At 36.7% G+C, this 23,493-nt stretch overlaps 1 protein-coding gene across 16 annotated transcripts in view; it reads left to right on the forward strand.

The window, feature by feature from the left end:
• The window catches only part of LOC5580270 (glutamate-gated chloride channel), a 305,234-nt gene that overhangs the window by 238,707 nt on the left and 43,034 nt on the right, over positions 1–23,493 (forward strand). For all 16 annotated transcript variants that reach the window (XM_021848573.1, XM_021848574.1, XM_021848572.1 and 13 more), the window contains 2 exons: positions 8,998–9,067; positions 21,135–21,371. In XM_021848573.1, the coding sequence (XP_021704265.1) occupies positions 8,998–9,067; positions 21,135–21,371 (307 nt within the window). The remainder of the gene's footprint in view (positions 1–8,997; positions 9,068–21,134; positions 21,372–23,493) is intronic.

A 23,493-nucleotide genomic window follows, 5' to 3' on the forward strand; every position in this document is an offset into this window, starting at 1 on the left:
TATAGAATAAATTTGTTTTGTACCTGTATTATGACTCTGTTTTTGGTATCTGCAGAAAATGTTCCTTTTGAATTTTCAACGCGTGATGATAAACATTACGGCACTATGGAGACGATAGCAACCGTGGAGGGGAAAATTGCATCAACAAGCTCGTCAGCTCGCCGAATCGCCAGCTGTCATTTTGCTCCCCCTTGCTGTTTACCACTCCCCGCATCCACTGACTGCTTAGATTGCTGTACCTCTCTTCAAGGTACCTTGGTAAAATGCTTCATTGCAATCAAGACAGCTTGCAATCTTCAGTGAAAATTAAACATTCCATATTCTTGCATCCAATATTCGCCAATATTGTATGCTTTCTTGCATCTTGAAAGCACAAATGCAAACAGGATTGCTCTGTTTAAGCGATTATATGTTAAAAAGTTAGTCAAAAATCATGAAGATAAATGTAGATTTTTTTAACATTCTTTGAGAGTGGACAACTTGCGCTTAATATTAGGGTTTTTGCTAACAATATTGGATATAATAAATTCGTTTAAATTGTTTATCATTAAACAATCTATACTAATGGCAACACAACTCTAATATTACATGACGTGCATTTTTTTTCCAAGATTTTAACATTTACCAGCACTGACAGAGATACACAGCAAAAAAATTAATCAATATCGACTATTGTAATTTTTGACTATGCATTGAGAATCAGACGTAAATGAATTCAAGCATATTCCACTCGAAACGTAATCGGATTTGATCGACGAAAATGCCAAAAAACTCATTTGGAGAAGCAACACAAATTTTTCTCACAATTTAGCTCACTTTCTTCAGTGTTGAAAAATGACCATAAGACATTGGATGCGATACTCACTCGCAAGACCAAGGGTCCCTGGTTGATCTTTTACATTTTATTTGTTCATTTTTCAAACCAGTTTTATCGATTACTAGATCTCGATTTTCAGCAGTTTCCGGCTGGATTTATACGTTTGAAAGATGTATTTACAAACTCTTTTTTATTGTTATTTCTAGGGACCAAACTTTTGCAGCTAGGTGTATTGGATGTAGTTATACTATCTTTGGTAAACCAATGACGATTATTAAAACGAGCTCAATGTGTTAACAACTCAAAAAAATATCTCGCCTTCAGTACGATAAGGTTATCGATTTATCGATTACATCGTGTTATCGATTTCTCTTCATCGATTGTCTCTTTAGCTAATCAGTATGCCTGATGACTGTTTTCGACAGCTATTTTCGATTCAGTATAAAGTATTCATCGTCCAATCTTTATCTTCTTCGGTAAACGTTACGAAAATCGATTGATTTTCTTGAATTGATCAAAAGAGACCATCGCGAAGAGGAATCGATCGCTGCAGATAAGTCTGTATGATACTATACAGTATTGGACAAAACATTTGCAACTTTTTGGATTTTCCATACAAAATGACCAACTTGATAAGCTAGATCTCAGTTATTTATGGACCGATTTGAATGAAACTTTCACAGAACATCAGACATAACTTGCATTGTAACATATATTTTTAAATAATTTTTCCAATCACGAGTTTATAAGTAATAACGGTTTGGCTAAAGTGTAATTTTCGACGAAAAATTCAAAACTTTTTATCTCAAAATCTGATAGCCCTACACAAAAGCTGTCTTCAGCAAACTTATTCATCTCATCAAAATCTACAACTTTGCTGAAGATACCATGAACCTATTCCTTCAATATGTTTAGTTATGTCAATTATAAAAAATCTTCAGAAAATTCACTTTAGTCAAACCGTTACTGCTTTTCAACTTGTGATTGGAAAAATCACTCAAAAATATATGTTAAAATTCAAGTTATGTCTGATATTCTGTGAAAATTTCAAAATTTCAAAATTTCAAATCGGTCCATAAGGACTGTTCATTTTATAAAGTGGACACCTTGTGCATGCTGTATCTTTCTTATTAATCAATGAAATTTCAATCGGTTTTTTGCACATCGTTCGACTAGTATTGTACAATGTTGTGATAATAAAAATTCTCCAAAATAATTAAATTTCACACGAATATGGAACAACGATTAGATCGGTCGATTTTTTGAGGTTATCAAAATCAATGATTGTAAGAAATTGGCTGGAAAATTCGATAATTTATATTTTCTATTTTCAAAAAAGGCATGTTCTTCGAAAGCATCATCAATCAGAAGCCAGATGGAAAAAATCAAGTTATTTTTGGAGCAACAATTTTACAGATATAATAAAATCAATTTTTCCGTATATTTTTAAAGAAATTTTTTTTAAATTTGATGGGAATTGATATGAGTAGAATTTTTTGTGTAAAAGTACGTCCTGACGGAAGTCCTAATATAGTATTCATATGAAAAATAACTTACGCCTTCATAGAGTTACTTATCAAGTCCCCACGTCACATTCAAAGCACAACAGAAACACAATTGTTTTATTCTTAGAAGACCTATCACGATTTAGCTTTCGTTTATACTAATATAGTTTCTTTAGTAATCCAAACTAGTTTTGAACACGCTTTTTACTTTTCTCTTTTGCTGGGAGTGAAAAGATGGTGTATCAGCAAATTTGGCCATAAATGGGTAAATCACTAAAGTTACCTAATGTCATAGAATGGTGGAATATAATTGATATTTTTAAAGCATTACCTTTAGTAGAATAGTAAAGGATACAAACATACAATTTGTTCATAAAAATAAGGATTTTTGTTTTGCGAAAAATAATGTTAAACTTTGACGGACAGCTTTTTTTAAGAGTTTTTGGAAAAACTATTTAGCTCTTCAACCAAAAGCATTTTCAAAGATTTTATATTTTCATAGCATTTTAGAATAATAGGTCAACGATACACAGAAAACCGATTACGATTTTATCAATAAATAAAAAAGATATAGCAAAAACAAAGTGTCCACTTTATAAAATGAACAGTCCTTAACGCACTGTGATATAGTTTATCAAAGTTGGTCATTTTGTATGGAAAATCGAAAAAGTTGCAAATGTTTTGTCCAATACTGTACGTGTGATATTTGTAAAATCGTTCATATAGCCTATTCACAGATTTCATAACGTTGTAGGGGGTGAGTGGGTTTTTATGCTTCTATGTTCTTTGTAGAATTCTAAATTAGATTCGTTCAAGATTTATGGTATATTCGTTCAAAAATACCCGGAAACCCTATGTCAAACACTCGGCCGATATTCGTAGAGGTTCTAACGAGATTTCTGGTGGATTACTAATATACTATGAAATCAGCAACTTTTTTTTCGATATATTCCTGAGAAATTCGTTGCCAAATTTATAAGAATATTTTTGACGAAACCTTTGTGCAATTTATGAAAGAAACTTTTATTCTTATCAATCTCTTGGATCAGAGCCATATCGAATCTCTGTATTTTTTCAATTGAAGGGATTTTCTGTCGTAATCAAGCTAATTCCCAGCCTTCTACCTGGAATGCTTAAATCACCTCATATGGCTGAAATCATCCTGAGTTTTCCTTCGAATTGTAATAACTTTCATGAATATGTATAGTTACTTACTCGACTCTCGATAAACTTCAATCCAGCTTCTTGACGAAATGGGGCAAATCGTTTAAAAGTTCCCTCACAGGCTTTTTGAATGCACATTGACGAGATTCTTCCATACTTAAATCAACATCATAGTAATATCTCTTCCAACATTTTTGTAAATCTATTTGCAAGGTTTCTTAGAGAATTCGTGTTATGTTCCTTTTGAAATTTATCACAATCGATCATTAAATCTTTACAAGGATCTCAAGAGCCTCTTCAGATGTTTCTCATGGTTCTAACTTGATATTCGGAAGATTTCAGACATGTTTCTTGTCATCATCTTTAGAAACATTCTTGAAATAAAGGTGAATTTATGTCATGAATTTTTAAAATCATTGACGGATCTCCTTTAAAATGCATGTAGTTTTCAAAGAGAAGAATTGACGAAATGTTTGGGAGATTCATTCCTGCATGAATCCTTCTCCATTCTTCAACACACCGCGAATCGAGTTTGACAATACCCAATAATTTTGACAGATCATCTACAGGCAAGACAAAAACAAGAAGTGAAGCTATCTCTCTCATTCCAATGTCAAATTTGTCAAAATCACCTGAGTATTGTGTACCTTAGTGAGGTTATGTATTTTTGGTGTAATTAAGAATGTCTGCTTGATGAAATCTTTGTGGTAATTCAGGCAGATTCTTTATATGATATGCATCAGATCCATAATACGTCAATATTCATGTTCATTGACGAAAAGATGCTTGACGGCTTTCTTATAAGAACTCATGAAAGTCCGCAACGAACAGTTGATACGTTTCTTGGTGACGCGTCGAGCCTGGTATTCGCATACGAATCTCGTCAAAACTTTGTCGATCATCAATCGATCACTTTGATTCCATCAAAATCCGGAAGAATTTACTCAGGAATCCATCGATATATTGAGCACAAATCCACATAAGGATCTCAGGCAGCGTCCATTTATTACGTAACGTTAAAATTGAACATTTTTGACCACCTCCCCACCCCCCCTTCGTAACACCTTTTGTATGAAAACTTCTAAATTTTTGTATGAGTCGTAACGCTTGAGCCTACTTCCCCTCTCCCTAGAGCGTTACGTAATTTGTGGATGCCACCTCATCTTAAATAAATGTATTTCAATCTGTTCAATAATCAGCTTGCCACTGATCATAGTAATGTCCGAGTTTGTTCATGTTGTCCGACCTTCTGCAAGTCTCGTGTACTGAAATAACTTCAATGGTGTAGAAATTGATTCACATAAGAAAACATTTTTGAAACGCTAAAAGTATTTAGATTGCATGATTCGACACTATGAATTCAATTGAGATCCAAAATGGCGACCGTGTCATGGTCGCTGATATCATGAAATCGGCTAGCGTAATGTCAAGTTAGTTACCAGTGGATGGACATTAGACAGATGCAAATTTTGATGTTTTTGCTACGTTTAAACGTAGGGGAGCCAAAATTTAAAATTTGCCTCACTCTATTGGACATAATTTGATTCGATCACATTCATGATTCAACAATATTTCATAAGGAACGTAAAAGAAATCATTCGATGGAAATCTCTAGGAGCCTCGTTTTACTGCTCCTGGCACACAACTTGTTCCAAATTGAATGCTCTTCTATCAGCTTAACCGTGTTTCTCACTCTCTGGGTGTGATAAATTTTGCTTGCATTTTTTTTATCAGTTTACAAAGTTTGATCGCAAAAAAATTCCGTCAGCTTATTTTTTATGTTGAAGTGAATTTAATTCAATGTAACTATTCTCACATTACGATAAAATATGGTCCAAAATTCAATTTTACGCGGAAAGATGCAATTTGAGCTTTATAATTAAACATTAGACGAAAACGGTCTCCTTCAAAGTTGTTTGTATTAGTAAGGCCCTTTGTTTGGTGTTATTGAATATTGAAGTAGTCTACATTTTGTAGAAATGATGTAAATAACTGCTATTTTGTACAAATTATAGTATACATACATGTTTCGACAACACCATTCAATTTCCAAAAGATTATTTGTAGCTCTTAAATCGTTCAATTTAGAGTTTTTTTTTTTCCTATGGTAACACTATAGGTGGTGAAAACCTGAGACGAGACTCGCGAAGACGGTCTTCTTTTTCTGTGATTGCTGAGTTTTTTTCTTATTCCATTTTGTGTTTATAACAATTATGCGCAAGCCGTTCAAACTCTCACATGAACCTCTCAGCAAAAAATGATTGAGTTTGCATAACATCGAATCATAAATAGCCGTTTGAGTGAAATTTCATGCCAGCAAACGTAGCAGACATTAGAAATAATTAATCATTTGCTTATATTTATCAGCAACTTTGGAAAAAACCTCTCTGCCGACTGAGGTTTTCAATAACAGTTTACTTTGAACACAATACTTTTCACTTTTTCAGCCATAAAAACGGTGGGCTGCATTTGACGTTTCGTGAGAGGGGAATCTGGGCTGCATATGACGTTGATATTTTTCCTCTTCGCGAGTCTCTCTCAGGTGAAAACTAGTTTTTATGGCTCCAGAGTTTTGGATTCTCATAACTCATCAAAGCAGTCTGTGGAACATAATTTTGAAAAATGCGTAACTATGTGAGTAAAGGAACTCGCTATCTCTTTCCGTTTGGGAGTTTTGTTATATTTCTTGCAAAAACACGCCTTCTTTGATTGGGGCATCCGAGAGATAAGGTAAAAAGCAATCAAATTCACATAAAATTGTTCGAAATGATAATTTGTGAGAATGTAACAAGAAGATTTGAATTGATTAAAAGTAGTTTTTTTGCAGCTATTTTTAAAAGTAAAGCGCAATCAGTAGTACTCTCAAACTAAGTCTTTGAACTGAGCCAATGTTTGAAAAAATCACATTTGATTCAAACCAAGTAATATTACACTAATGTTATCGAATGAAAAACTTACGAAAAAAACGACACAGCCTGTATTTAAATTTCTTTGTGGTGCAAAGATAAACCAAAGATGAATCAAAGACCTTTAAGTTTCGTCCATCAGCCGAAAATGTCATGGCTTGTGAAGTAATAGAAACAGAAAACAGGATGCAGAGAAGTGTGTTGTACGATTTGTCAAACATGGTTACCAAGGCAGTGAAATAGATACTAGACAAGCTAGCTACTCTGAGCCAGACCACTACGTGCTTATTGTTATTATTGATTTAATCAAAGACGAAATAAGCAGTAGTAGGCGGGCTTCACAATAGGTTCTAGTACTGCACCGGTACCAATGTTTGACGGATTGCAGTACACGTTTCTTAACATTCTATCTAGATTGTGTTCTAATACCTCACGCGTCAAAGACAAATTTAAGTAACTGTGGACATAAACGACTTTATTTCATCTTTGATTTACCCATGGATGTATGTGTCAACAATCTCTACGAAAAACATGGAAAAATTAAAATCAGCTTAATGAAGCCGTATATTTATTGATTGATATAAATCAAACTTCACTTCGATCATGTTCATTACCATTGATCCACTTTTGTGTTTCAAAATGTCATCGTTGAAATACGACCTTTTCTAAATCAGCATTTAGTGACATCTTTTTCGTTCATTCTTTTGTTCATCCCTACTTTTCATTCATCAAAATCGAGTTAAATCAAAAATCCATCTTCAGCGCATACCTTCAACAGTGCTCTCTTTCTTTTCGTCTGCGAACTATTTACCTGAGCAAAATGTCAAACAACTGCAGATGTAACATTCGAATAGATCGAAAATCTGTACGCTCTCAGGCCTAAACATTGAAGCCAATATAAAAGCAACTCGTTGTTCACCACAGTCAACTCTTACTAGCTTGTATGATTTCGAGCATCTCTTGCTATCTCTTTCTCACACCAATTCACACGCTCTGTCCCATCTGTCAGAAAGTAACAAACGTCAAATGAATGAACAATCTCGAAGCCACCGGGAAACAGAGAGATTGTCAAGACTAATAAAATCGAAAGAAAACAATCAACTTCTCCTGCTAGTACTTCTTGTTCTACTACTACCACCAATATAAAAAAACTGTACCACCTTCACTACCAGTACACTGCCACTGACGACGGTAGCCCTAGGTAGGATCAAAGCATGCCGAAAAGAAACCCCTGTTATCCATCATGGAATGCTGCATGGGGCACGTGACTGAAAAAAAGCATGAACTGCACGCAATCGCATGGCCTGCTGCATGTTTCTGGGCATGGACCTGCACCGGGGAGCTGCATAATGGGTACTTTGCATGGGAATGCTGCTCGTAAATGGAATGCCCCTCAACCACTCGCATGAATCGCTTGATCCCGAAATGTCAATGCATGTCACCACACACAGAGTCGGAATGCCATTAGCATAATGCATGTTGAATGAACTCTTCTCCTGTTTGCTATCTCTCTTCCTCCTCTATAGTCAGAAGTCTTAGTAGCTGCTTGCGCTTTTGCTGTACTCTCTGCATGCCGGCGAATGCTTGCACGAAACATCCCGTAATCATCTTAGCATGCCGCTTTACTCTCCCATCCCCCTCTTACTAATCTAGTACTGCATGGTAGAAATGCGATTTTATGTTCACTAATCGCTTGAATGACAACCGCCTACTGCGACAGCAATGTGCAGGGGTGTGCTGTCATTTGGTGATCGATTTTCTCCTTCATTAATTCCGTTCCGATTAACCACTCTTCCGATCTAACATTTTTTCCCTTATTCGGTTATCCTGCAGATTTCGTTCCGATTTTTACCGATCTTACTCTTACTTCTCGTTAGTCTTTTTTTCCAAACAGATGAAAAAGTTTCGGTTGATTTCTTCACCCCACCCCTTCGTTCCCATTTATTTTGAAATTGTCTTACCCGTTCAAAACGAAACGTCAAATTCGAAATTTCTTCTTTCATTATCCTTTTATTCCAACTGACAAAAAAATCGCGAGGCACAACTTGAGCTCTGAAGTTCAGGAAACTTTACGTCACATACTCGAAACAATATGAAAGCTCTTTCACAAGCGTAGGGACCCGTTAGGAACCTCTTGATCCACCCCTTGTAAATATGGCTTCCACATCCCTAGAAACAGATTTTCTTCAATCTCCAGTCTAAGGCAATCGATCAAAATAGATTGAAAATTGACCTTTCCCAAAATCGAAAACTGATAGCTAGATAGAATCTCCTTCCACCCTTAAAACCAATAAACCCTCCCATAGGACACGAGAAAAAATACCACACGTAGGAAGTTACATAGACATAACCTCACTAACCAGAGTAAAAAACCGAACCCAAAGATAGACCCCCTCCCCTCGGCCCACCTAACCTCCCCTAGCCTTGGTCAGAAGTTTAGCTAGAATGTTAAAACTAAATTCCACACGAAAAACCGCCGATACCCAACGAAAAAAAAATCAATCAAATTTTTGCTAATATTTAATTTTCTCCGTTGCCGAATCTGTCAACTGTCAACTGATGATGATGATGATGACGACGACCACATCCAATACGCAACCAATAGGAATACAGCGTACAGCTAACATTCCGAGAGCAGTGGCTGGACGAGAGGCTCAAGTTCGACGACATCGGAGGTGAGTAGGATTTTATTACTTTTTGTCTCTTTTTGGGAGGTACAGTTTTCCCCTAACTAGTGATGCTGGAAATGGAGGACAAATGATTTGAAATAGATGCATACAAGTTAAGTTCAGCATGAGTACCATTCTACTACTACATTCGGTCGCTCGAAACACTCTGAAAAATATCTACCAAATTTTTGAGTAAAATTTACCCAGAATCAAGTATATCGATTATTCAGTCAACCCAAAATCTCTCGGTATTCTCGTTCTTCCCCACGAATGTTGTCAAAAATAGAGAGAGCTGCATCTACCTAATGCATTTTGCTCAAGCTTGAAATGTAAGAACTCAATTTTGAGTTGAGTCAACTCAAGTTAAGGTAAATTATTCTAATGGCTTTATAGGCAACTTACCTAATGCAAACATTGGAAATTTAGCCAATTTTGGGTTATTGGGCGCAACTACGGTTCTGCTTTGGAACAACTCAGGTTTGAGTAGATCCGTGTGAAAGAACCACAGAATTGTGAAAAATTTAAATAAGTAGGGGTTCGATCTATTTCATCGCAAGCGCTAATATTCGCCATATCAAACTTAAAATGTGTCGCTACGGCGGATATTCGAACTTACCTACAAAAGTCCATTTTACGAGATGTTTTTGAACAGCTGATCGCTTATTTTATAAATGAAATTTTGACAGGAGGCGGTGTCGTAACGTGTGAAAGTAACATTACAAACAGGCGTATCTGCAGTGCTCGATTTCTCTTCGTCGATTTACTCTTTGAAACATTACACGAAATTCAATCAATTAGCGCAACATTTAACGATGCAGCATGACGAAGGACGATCAGTACTTCATACTGAATCGAAAATATCAGCCGAAACCCATTGCCGGGTCAAGTAATTAGCCAAAGAGAAAATCGATGAGAAGAAATCGAACACTGCAGTTACGCCCTTATACAAACTCTATATTCCTTGCAGTTGCCGAAAATAGAGCAAAATCTAGAATGCCGTGAAAAGCGAATAGCGATCTGTCAAACTTGTTACCAAGTATAATACTAAGGGACCAAATTTAGTACCGTAATCCGGGGGCAAATTGATCTCTGGGGTGAATTTGATAAACTCGGTACCAAAAGACATTTCCTCCCAAGGATGCTGAAGGTTTCGTTGGCACCACAGACATTCCTTGTTTTCTAGTTTATAGATGTCCAATGATGATTTTGAACTATTTCATTTTTATTAGAATCAGTTTTGCAAAGAAATACAGTTGGAAATGTCGATGCTAAACAATCCACTGGTGCTATACCTACATGGCATCTCTGAATGTTCAAAATGTTGTGTACGCTTAAGTATGAACTACTGAACTCATTTTAGATATCATATAGCATAGCAAGTATGGTTTTTTGCTCATAAATCCTTTTATTCTCAAATGATGTGCTTATTTTAAGGGAAATTGCCTACATTTAGGCGTATTAGGCCGATTTTCATTGTTTAATTTAGCAATAAAATGATCAAATACTCGAGTAAAAATTTTGACATAATTTTCAGATTCAGGAGACCCAAATTTAGTAGATAGGGATTTTTTTAATTCTTAAACCTGCTTTGTCACATGGTGATCATCACCCCAGTGTGTCTTTTTCAATTTTGAATTCTGAATAGTTGAGATTTTAGGCTTTCATTCCATACAAAAAGATTGGAAATCGGTTAAGCTGTTCAAAAGTTATATTTTTTTTTAAACATTACAAATCTAATGCGCTGAGACCTACAGTGTGTGCCGATAAAAAATGACTGATTTTTTATTTTCAAAAAAATATATCTCAAAAACTAAAAAATATACATCCCTGAAAATTTGTCAGTATACGTAAAAATTTCAAGCTTTCAAGAAAAAATGAGAGCAGCAATAGCCCCTTTGGTCCTGAGGCCTTCAAATCACGAAAAAACGAAAACTATTGAGTTTTTTTCATGCAAAAAACACATTTTTTGTGAAATTTTATATTTTTCCCGAACATTTAAAATCTTTAGCCTTTATTTCGTCCAACAAGATTGAAAATCGGTCAAACGGTTCAAAATTCATAATTTTTCTAAAAATAAAAATTTTGCAAAATCGCGATTTTTCTGGTCACCCTATTTCGGAAATGGTCACCCTAATCAAAAAATCCAAAAATACGTGTATCCTTATTTCGGATAAGGAACAAAATAGCAAATTTTCACGGAATTCGGAGACCCACTAGATCGGTTTTTCATGGAATGGCTGTATATATATATTTTTTGTATTTATTTATGATTTCATTCGCCTCATTTTTTTATTTTTTATGATATTTTAAATATTATTGCATGAAAAGTCGATTACATAAACTGTTAAAGATCAATAGCATACTGATTTTATTTAAATTTATTTGACAATATTTAGATTTTGAAGGATTACAAAACAAAAAGTTGTGAAATAGTGAGATTAAAAATTAAGAGATTCTATCAGAAGTTCCTCTATAGATTATATTAGGAGTTTCATGAGGAATTCCTTCAATACTTCTTCTATGAATATCATAAGGAGTTCCTCTAGGGATTTCATAAGAAATTCCAACAGAAAACTTATCAGGAATTCCTCCAGGGATTTCATCAAAAGTTCCTAAAAGGATTGCTGCAATGACTCCATCCGTAATTCCTTCAAGAATATCTTTAAAAATTCCTCCAAGGATTCCATCAGAACTTCCTATAGGGATTCTACCAGGAGTACCTTTAGGGCTTCCATCAGAGGTCTTCTGGGGATTTCATCAGGAGTTTTTGCAGATATTCCATCAGAAGTTTCTTCAGAGGTTCTACCTGGATTTCCTCCATGGGTTCTATCAGGAGTTCCTCGAGGAATTCCATCAGGATTCCTTCTAGGGATATCATAAGGAATTCCTCTATGTTTTACATCCAGAGTTCCTTGTGAGATTTCACCTGGAACTCATCAAGAGATTTTATCAGGAGTTCCGTTAGAGATTATATCAGCAGTTCCTCGAGGAATTCAATCAATATTTCTTCTAGGAATATCATAAGGAGTTCCTCTAGGAATCCTATCAGGAGTTGCTCCAATATTCCATCAGGCGTTCCTCCAAGAATATCTTTAAAAATTCCTCCAGGGATTTCATCAGGACCTCCTATAGGAATTCCATCAAGAATTCCTACAAAGATTTTACCTGGAATTCCTCCAAGGGTTCTATCAGGCGTCCCTCCAGAGATTATATCAGAAATTCCATCATGATTCGTCCTGCGGATATCATAAGGAGTCCTTCTAGAGATTCTTACAGGAGTTTCATCTGGAGTTGTTTCTGCGGATGCACTGGAACTCCTCAAGAGATTCCATCAGGAGTACCTCAGGCAATTCTATCAGAAGTTTCTTCAGGGATTCCATCAACAGTTCGTCCAAAGATTCCACCAGGAATTCTATTAGCAGTTCCTCTAAGGATTCCATCAGGAGTTCCTTCAACAATATCTTCAGATATTCTTCCAAGGCTTTCATCAGAGTTCCTCCAGGGATTCCATCAGGAGTTTTTATAGAGATTCTATCAGAAATTGTTGAATTTGAATTGAATTGAATTACTTTTTTATTGAAGGGATTTTCTGCCGTAGGCAGGTTCATCCCCAATCAGAAATTGTTGCTGCAATGACTCGCATCAGTAATTCCTTCGAGAATATCTTTAGAAATTCCTCCAAGGATTCCATCAGAACTTCCTATAGGGATTCTATCAGGAGTACCTTTGGGGCTTTCATCAGAGTTCTTCTGGGGATTTCATTAAGAGTTTTTTCTGAGATTTCCCTTGGAATTCCTCATGTGATTCAAACAGGAGTTCCTCGAGGAATTCCACCAATATTTCTTCTTGGAATTTTATAAGAAGTGCTGTCCTCGCAGAATTAGAAATCCCTCCAAAAATTTCATCAGGAGTTCCCATAGGGGTCCCGTAAGGAGTTCCTTCATAGATTCCATTAGTAGTTCTTCTAGGGATTACATCAGAAGATCTCCTAGGGATTACAGCAGGAGTTAATCTAAGGATTTTATCAAGAGTTGCTCCATAGTTTCCATTAGGAGTTCGTTCGGAGATTCTACCTGGAATTTCTACAGGAATTCTAAAATGAGTTTCTCTATTTATTCCACCAGGAATTCGTCCAGGGATAACACCACAAGTTCTTCCAAAGATTCCATCAGTAGTTTGTTTTAGGGATTTCATCATGAGTACTTCAATAGATTTTTTTGGGAGCTTCTGCAGGTATTCAATCAGAAGTTTTTTCATGGATTCAAATTAGAAAAACTTCTAAGGTTTCATTGCAAAATATTTCCAAGGATTCTCGAGAGTTATCAGGAATTTTTCCCGGGATTGCATCAGAAATTTCTGATAAAGATTTCATCACCGGAATTAATCAAGAGATTCTCAAAGATTCCTCCCGAAATTCCTGAAGGCATCAATCCGGGAATCCTCGAGGGATTCCCTCAAATTTTTTCAAGAAATTCCTGGCGGAATAACTCCAGGGATTCTTGGAGTTTTTCAGGAATTCCTCCAGCGATTGAGGCGAATTAGGTCGTCATTATAATTTGTACGCGTCGTTGATGATTGTTACTAGATCATCTCACTATTTCGAATCAAAGCAAGGTATCTAAAAGGGAGGTAATACGATGTGTCAAATTGGTTGATCCGCCATATTGGAAAACAATATGACACCTGGCCACTTTGTTTTCGCGAAATGAACCAGCATGCCATGAAATGAAATTCACTGTTTCACCGACCACTTTGTTTTGTTTCGTACGTGTACTGAAATGTCATTGATAGCAGACCATGGAAAAGGAAAAAAATTTCGTTTGAATGGTTCTATGGTCTTAAATATGTATGAGTAATGAACCTGGGGTGCCTTAAATCTTAAGCATGTTTAGAACAAGACCACAAAATAGAAGACAACGAAATTGGATATATGACTAACGAACGGACCTCAGAATATCGAGGCGTTCGGTTTATATGGAAATTACTATGGAGAAATTTTGAAAAATGTTCCAAACACGCTAGTACTGTAATGTAAGTACAAACTTATAACCCCATAGTAAAAACTCATTCTTCAAACTATAATAAAGAAATTTTCTGAAGAGAGAAATTCAATCCGACGGATAGCAGAAGATATATTCATGAGCTTGTTTGCTACTAATTAGCTTAATATGGGATTATAGTCAAAACATGTTCAAAATCCCAAACAAAATTAGCTCGAAATGGATTTGTTTCTTTAGTAACATCCTTCATTGTGGTTAGAAGAATGAGTTTCTAATATGGGATGATATTTTTCTGCTTAGATTACAGTACTAGTGTGTTTGGAACATTTCTCAAAATTTTTTCATAGTAATTTCCTTATAAATCTACATTGTCTTTGGGCTCTTTTAAATCACCACCTAGGAAGCTGAAAACTTTACAGAACACTATTTTTATGGTAAGGATTGTAAGGAACATTTGGGAGATTTGATTTTCAAACTTTTTTTAATTTGAATCGCCCTAATGTAGTACGTGCTACTTTCGAACCAGAGCTTTTACTACAAACACGTAGAAAAAAAGTAATTCCATCCAATTTTCGGTTGTTTTCAAAATAAATTACAAGTTTGAATTTAACACTTCGGCTGTTTGAAACAAACTACGATTCAATGCTACTTTCAAAAAAAACAATAGATTTGAATACAACAAAAAACTTATTCCAAACAACCAAAAAATTGGTTGTTTGTTTGACAGCTGCAAAATCAACCAATTTTTTAGGTTGTTTCAAACCAGCTGAAGTGTTTTGAAATAAACAAAATTCATTTTGAAATAAACTGATACGTTGTTCAAAACAAGTACAGTGTTTGTAAACACTTACAAACATAAATAGAACTAAAAATAGAAATAATAAATGGCATGGATTGAGTTGGATTTGCAAAATTGTGATGAGGTTGCGTATACTGAATCTTTCAAAACAGCCTCAATTGAAACACTTGTATGAGTTCTACAGTTAATTTGTTTCAACATCGTGTCAAATGGTTTCAATTAAATATCATTCATACAGTTGAAATCGGAATTTTCGACACGAAAAAATGGAGTTTCTCCAAATCTATGCGTAGGAACTAAGTCGAGTAAGGTGCGCTGTATAGTACACCGGCGAACTATGCCTGATATTATTTTTTCTTACCATTTGGAGAGTATTTTGAACTATTGCGAAAAAGAGTAAAAAAAGAAAACAACGGGTTGATTCTTAAAGCTTATAATAATTAATCATCTCGTATTTATGGTGGTAACAAATAATAAGGACTAGAAACTGTATCTTAATCTACAAACAAATCATAATAAAATTTACTTCAACTACGACTTATACTACTTGGAGGATAGCTTTTTGTACTTTCTTATTAAATAACCCTTATTAACGGGCTTTTTCTTCTTCTCGTTTTAATTCGAGCGTCTTTGAGCTACCATCATCTTCGTGTAATCGTTTTAACGTTCCAGTATCAGCAGTTGAGTTTATGGACAGTAATCCTTCTGCTCTTAGATTCTCAAACCGCATCCGGGCAATTGTTCTTATTTTGATGTAGGTTTTCACCACCACTGCATCAAAATTTGGATACTCTGCTAAAACAGCTGCCACAAGATTTTCTGCTGTGGTGACCAACCATCATGTTGGCCACAGAACGCGACCCACGATTAGCGTCGCTCTCCATCTTTTGGAAATCGATGGAACACAATTCCACGGGTTTTTGTGTTCGCAATCGTATTCCCGCAATACTTCACTGCACAAAATGATCTCATCTGAAATTCAAAATAAATTTTACCTTTTGAAAATAACTAAACTTTATTCCACTTACCTTCACTATTGAGTCACATGCAACAATTTTCAAAACATCTCTATGGATACGCTAGGAACCATCGGTGGAGAAAATACATAAACATATTGGCCAGCTCGCCGACTCACCAGCTGTCACTTTTCACCCCCTCGCAGCTGACCACACCGCGCACCCACTGACTGCTTAGATCACTGAACCTCCCTTCAATTAATCTTGAATCAAAGAAAATCAGTTGGTTTTGCACTGACAGAACTGAAAAAGTATCAGCATACTTTATGCATGTTAGCGCGTACAGTGATACTTTTTCAAGTCAATATAAACTATCAAGATTGAGTTTTATCACTTTGAAATGCAAGCTGAAAAGCTATCATGGTTGCCAAAACGAATGGCGGGCTACTTAGCCTTGACCAGAAATTTTTTTCTAAGAATTTAACCTGTAATTTGGGATATCATCCAGTGGCTCTATCAGGTGTTCCTCCTGGGATTCAAATTGCATATGGGATTTGACCGCAATTTCATATAGAGATTCCACCAGTAATACCTGTCTCTGTTCATCAGTATTTTCTCTAATTTTATCACTTGTAATTTTTGCGAGAGAAGCCTTGGGGAATTTCATAGGGAGTTCTTCAAGGGTTAACACTGGGAATATCATCAAAACTAGAATGTCCACCAGAAAAACCCAGAGTTTCGCCAGAAATTCTACTATAAAATACTTTAAAGGTTTCACTAGGATTTTCGTTCATGGTTAACTGAAAGTTTTCTAGGAAATTAATTAATTTTTATGCAGAGGATTAAACAAAACACTTCTCTAATTGCCTTCAGATTGAATCCCTGAAGTAGACTTGGAAGATTTTTTTGAAAAATTTCTGAATCCAAAGAAATCACTGGAATAATTTCTTCATATATTTCTGGAGTAACTTTTAAAACAATCCCTGTAGGAGTTCTAACGTAATATTTGGAGGATTCTTCGAAAAAAAAATCCTTCGACAAATACTGGAAGCAATTGATGGATATATTCCTTTATCCATATTTTTGTGGGAAATTAATTGAAAATACTTTTTAACGCGAGCTGGTTGCATGCAATATTTCAGCAATGTTCACTACGTACTTACTCGATACTTGATGGGCTACAATCCGCTACGTTGAATCTACGCCTAATGGATAATTCACTGGACTCGGTCCTGAGTCATTCGCTTCCAGTCGCCCTGAACTGCAAAAAGTCATCGTGTGCGCGGCCTACCGCAAAGTCGACGGCCTTGTCCGGGTTCTCTACTGAATATTACTTTTGCTTATCGTTCTTCCGGCATACGTACCACGTGACCAGCCCAACGGAGCCTACCATGTTTTATGAGCTTATTAAAATTCATGCAGCGCCGTCAGATTCCATTTTCTTGTTTACCGCCGAGTATTGTTCGGCGTTACTCAAAAAACCCGAAGGCTTTTCGGTCGACCTCTTTTAACGTCGACGATTCATGGCCATACAGAGCAACCGGGAGGATCAGTGTTTTATATAGCGCGAATTTTGTCTTCGTCTGCAGGCTACGGGACCTTAGCTGGTTACGGAGCCCGTAAAAAGCCCTATTCGCAGCAGCAAGACGCCTTTTCACCTCGTGGGTAACATAATTGTCGTACGTCACTAATGTACCAAGGTAAATAAATTCTTACACTACTTTAAATCGTTCACCACCCAACATCACTTTACTACCAACATCACGATTGGAACCACGGCTCGACGATCGATTCCTGTTATGTCGATATCGTCCGCAAAACCTAGGATATGCGATATGCTAGCTCCTTCGAGAGCAATGTTGAACAAAAGGTTCAAAAGCGCATCTCCTTGCTGCAATCCATCTGAGGTTACGAAGGAAGTCGAAATCTCATCCGCAACCCGCACACTTGATTTCGATTCATCTAACGTTGCACGAATCAGTCTAATCAGTTTCGTCAAAAAACCATGTTCTGACTCAACTAGGGTTGTCGTGTCTATTACGGCTTAACCAGCCGACGGTGTTTTGAAAATACCTGAAGGACGTAGACACAAAAGTCAATTCTGACAAATTGAGATTCTCTTATTAATGTTCGAATCTTCTGAGTAGAATCTCAATAGAAAAACTTAAAAGTAGATGGAGTACCGTGTACCTTTTAATTCCGCTCCTAAATGCTTATCTTTGACAGATACGCGTATTTCGACTGCTACTTGCAGTCTTCTTCAGTGTCAGCTGCAGAATCGTTACCCGTTCTGTGGTGTAGTTGGTTAACGCGCCCAGTCTAGCGTATTGGGAGTCGTGCGATCGAAGCCCACCAGAACGATTCTATTATTTTTCACAATCTTACATCTCAATTTGTCCAAATTGACTTTTGTGTCTACGACCTTCAGGTATTTTCATGTTCTAACATGATCTGTTGAACAGAATACGTGACATTATTTGTACGACGAATTAAGAAGCGTTACTCCTCGGTAATCTGCGTACTCCAGTCTGTGTCCCTTCTTATACAGAGGGCAGATGAGGCCTTCCCGCCAGCTAGCAGGCAGTTCTTCTTCCTCCCATATCCTCAACAGAGTACGGTGCATTATTTCGTGCAGCTGCTCACTACCATACTTGAAACATTCGGCCAGGAGCTCGTCTTTTCCAGCAGCTTTACTGTTCTTCAACTCTCTGATTGCCTTTTTAACCTCATCTACCGTCGGGGGCTCCACAGCTTGTTCATCGTCGCTGATGATTAATCATTTATGTGACGCGCTGATGTTTTCTCCGTTCAACAAATGCTCAAAGTACTCTCTCCACCTGGCAACCACCATGGTTTTGTCTGTCAGCAAGTTACGGTCATTGCACATGACGGGAGAGGGCGCAGTTTTTCTTTCTCTGCACGTCATTGACAGTTTCGTAAAATCTCCGCATATCATTTTGTGCCATGCTGGTCTGCGCCTAAGTAATGATATGCTCTTCATACCGCTTTTTCTTTCTGCGGTGGATTCTTTTCTCGGCTGCTCTCGCTTCCTTATACCGCTCTCTATAGAGATAGTGATCAGAGTCGATATTTGGACCTCTGAAGGTCCTAACATATCGATGACATCCGAAAAATGCCGGCCATCTACCACAACGTGCTCTATTTGGTTGCAGAGATCACCATTTGGGTGCATCCAGGTGTGCTTTCGGATGTCTTTGCCTGCAAAGTAGGTGCTGCTGATGGCCATCCCTCTAGCTGCGGCGAAAGTTACTAATCTTAGGCCGTTGTCATTGGTGGCGGAATGAAGGCTCTCCGTACCAATTATTGGACGGAAAAAGTCCTCTCTTCCAACCTGAGCATTGGCATCTCCGATAACAATTTACACACCATGTTCACTACGTAAAATGGTAAATAAGGGATTAATTTTAAAACAGTTTGGAAACAAATGTTTTGATTTCTTAATTATTATTTATTTAATTTTCTTTCAATTTTCAATTAAATTTTAAATTTTCTCAAAACCGTATGAAACGTCGATATAAATATGTAATCGACGACTAAATATTCCTTGTTTCAAAATGTCGTTTATCGCACTCTGTGAACAATCACCGTTTTTTGATGCGTTGAAATCGTCCAACCAACAGCCAATCTCCTTTACTCGCTGGAGGCATCGAACAGTCTGTCATCTGATTGCGCAATCATTGCAAGATGAGTTGGGTACGGTACGGTGACGGTTTCAGTGCGATATCATCCTCGACTGATGGTGGCTGGCGACATGTGAGTCCAATTTATTAGCCGAAATTGGGAAAAGAATTCGATTTGCACGCACTTGAGCGTTCATGTGCAATAAAATGTGCTAGCATCGTATACTTAGCAAACGTCCAATTCCGTGTTTGATCTTTATAAAAGTACACGTGTAGAATGTTTATCATGTGCTTCCTTGATTACATTTTTCGATTTAACCTGTGCTGGCTTAAGTTAAGCGTGTGTAGGGAGAGTGTTACGTACCGCTAAAATTGTAAATTTTTTACCCCTCTCTCCCCTTCGTAACGCTTTGTGTATGAAATAAGTATAATTTTGTATAAGCTGTAACATTAGAGTCTACTCCCCTCTCCCCCTAGAACGTTACGGACGACGCGTGATTTCAAAATTATTTTCTATTTCCAATAAATTTTCTGGTGAAGAAAACTAATATTATTTCTAAGCTTCGGTGAACATTTCAATTTAATCCTGTCCATTTTTTGAGTAAAACGGTGTAATTTATTCTGTTCAATACTCTACCTCAATTCAAGAATGCGAGCCTTATACTTAACAAATTGCAACGTTCATAATGACGCATTATCCTTTGATAGAGCTATCAAAGCTCTTTCATGTGTTACCGAGTAATTTATAGCCATGCAAATTTACGTGGCCAATGGATATTGAACCACATCTGACCCATACAATAAAAGGCTGAATTCCCACTCGCGTTATTACACCACATCATTGTCAGAAGGACGAAGAACACATCACGACCAGCAGCATCCTTGAATAGTTATGGGAATTTGATATTTTATTTATTGCTTTTCAACCAGTTCTACCCCGCTCCGATCTTCCACCCAGGCAGCTTGTGGCTTTGTGCGTAACAACAGGTCCTTATCGGCAGGAAGTGGGTTCCCTGTCAGAGTGCGTGTATCTATTTTGGAACGTTACATGCTGGTACCTCCCATCAACGCACTGCTGCCGCCACCCACTCCATCCAACATCAATCGTTTAGGGATATGGTGAGGGCCGGAATACCGAACCAATTTCCGACAGTTTTGGAATGGTGCACCACCAGATGCTAAGCTACACTCAGCGAAGTCAAAATGGCAGAACCCTGTTTTTTTCTATTGTTCTACAAAAACTATTCAACTTATCTTTCTGATGCCAACTGTAAACTGTATGCCATATGTGAGCGTAGTTGAGTTTTATTTTGAAGACCATGTAAATTTCTGCACAGACTCATGAAAAAATGGGCGCGAAATTGAAATAAGGACGTTTTTCATTATCATTCATGAGCTGACTGCATTTGACATTTCATTTAAAATTATGTCTTGTCTTACATGTTGTTGTTAAAAAATAACATGATTTCCTCAACAAAAAAAGCCTAAATCATAATGCAAATTTCTGTACTGAAATGTAAGTAGTTCTCACAAATCACTCCAATATTGGTACATCAAAATGGTACTCTCAATAGTGTTACTATTTTGATTTCTTTGGGTGTAGTTATCTACACATAAATGCCCCGCTTTAAACATCATAAATAATGCTCCTCATTCCATTCTCGTATTTTCCCGCAGGCCGCCTCAAGTACCTGACCCTGACCGAGGCCAACCGCGTCTGGATGCCGGATTTGTTCTTCTCGAATGAGAAGGAAGGCCACTTCCACAACATCATCATGCCGAACGTGTACATCCGGATTTTCCCGTACGGTTCGGTCCTGTACAGCATACGAATCTCGCTGACGTTGGCCTGCCCGATGAACCTGAAGCTGTACCCTCTGGATAGGCAGGTGTGCTCGCTCCGGATGGCTAGCTGTGAGTATTGTTGTGCGGGGTAGGGACGAACGGGGGTACATTAATTTCCGGTGAGGCTCGGTAGAAGAACTGCGTCATATTCGAAATATTGAAGATCTGCAGCATTTGTCGCGACTGGCATGCATTTATTTGGTATATTTTCAATTTTATAGCTTGCAGAAATTTAAAAGATTTCTTCAATTAATTGTTGAAATATGTGTTCATGATTGTTTTCCAGTGATTTATAAAAGATTTCCACTTAGTTTAAGTCTTGGATCGTTTCCCAAGAAATTATCTTCAAGAGTTAAAAAAAACTCTTTAAGAGATTATTTCACGATTATAAGAATTTCTATAAACGTTTCTTCTTGAATTCCTACAAGAAATTTCTCCAGGATTCTTAACCCGTATCCGACTGGGTAATGATTTTTTTTTCAAATTGTTTTTTTTTTTTATGGAAGAAGATTGTTATCATGGACATTGTTATCGTTCGTAAGTTCAGTTCAATCCATTTTTGTATGTACCCATTTATATTTGCGATGAGCAAAGTTTAGTTTGGTTTATATTTGCGATGAGCGAGTTTAGTTTGGTGAGTATATGACATTTTTTGTTATATTTTTCTTACATAATTGCGTTAATTCTAAAGAAGAGAAATCTTCCATGTAATTTAGTACTTATAATGCAAATGATTAACTGGAAGACATCAATCTAAAGTCAAGTCAAAAATGCATGTTATGATAGGTGCAATTATTTTCAACAATAATATTATGGTAGTGGGACGCCAATAGAAGCGTTGCATTCCCACTTCGAATCTGCTCATCAATTTAATGTGATGAAAACAGTTCTTTTGCCTCTTCTTCCAACAATTTTCGATGATTTTCATACAATTTTGATCAGCCACATATGCCTAAAGCACCTTAAAAATATTTGAAATTCGTCGAATATGAAAAGTAGAACAGTCAATCTACAATTTAACATATCAAAGTATTCAGCATTTAGCATGGCGTGCATTTTTTTATGGAAATATTTACATCTACAATTCCAATAACTATTAGAACAGCAAGAAACCACAAAACAGGATATTATTGAAAGAAGGTCCCTTTCTTACAGTTATTAGATTGACCGTATATAAGTATAAAGAATAGCCTATGATTTAAAGAAGGCAAATGTATGATGAAAGTTTTAAGAGAAATAGTGACATACATTTTTGAATAAGAATGTTTCGAAAGAACAGTTTAATTATAAAAGAAAAATTTTGTGATAAAACAATAGCAGCACTAAATTCAAACAATTTTGTCGACAGTATAACTATAAAGAACAGCCTTCAATTTAAAGAAGAGATAATCTCTGATGAAAAAATTGCCAATGTGTACAACCAAACTCAAAATATGAGCAGCAGTTACAGCGTCGTTCATATTCTTGACATTACGCCCTAACCCAAGCTCTTAGATTAGTGTTCTAGGAGCACTTCCACCATTATTACTCAAATGTTTGCTATGCCAAAGTGGCCATTTTGCATTCCAATTTGTGCACGATACACGAGTATTTTTATACTTCATGGCCTAAGATCCTTGATCGACTTGAAACCGAACCGAAAATACCTTCAGAATGGCTTTGCTCTATGGTCACAAATTTACCACAAAGCTAATGAAGGCAATTGTCCGCATTTTCATGCTAATCAATTAATCAAGTTTTGTCCTAGAAATTGACCTCAAGGGATTCACAACTATGGGACGACTGCAAGGCAATCGTATTTCAAACGGCACACTTTTGATCTTTGAAGCCCTTCACAATTACCAAAAAAAGTCAGCTCACTTTTCACACAAAAATTTCATTTTTTTATTATGGGAATTATGCCTAATGTCCATTATGCCAAACATCCATTTTGCCAAACGTCCATTATGCCTACCGTATTTATGCCTATCGTACTTATGCCTAACGTATTTATGCCTAACGTCGTGCACCCATGTAGTACTTACACTATTAGAGGCCACCGACTCAGCGACGCCCTCATAAGTACTACGGAGTTGTGGGTTGGGATTAGAGTGTCCATCCCGGGACATCCCGGGACAAGAAATCCCGGGATTTGACAAATTCCGGGATTTCCCGTTTCCCGGGATTTTATTTCTGGCATCCCGGGAATCCC

This window comes from Aedes aegypti, chromosome 3 (assembly GCF_002204515.2).
Source record: "Aedes aegypti strain LVP_AGWG chromosome 3, AaegL5.0 Primary Assembly, whole genome shotgun sequence".
NCBI lineage: Eukaryota > Metazoa > Arthropoda > Insecta > Diptera > Culicidae > Aedes > Aedes aegypti.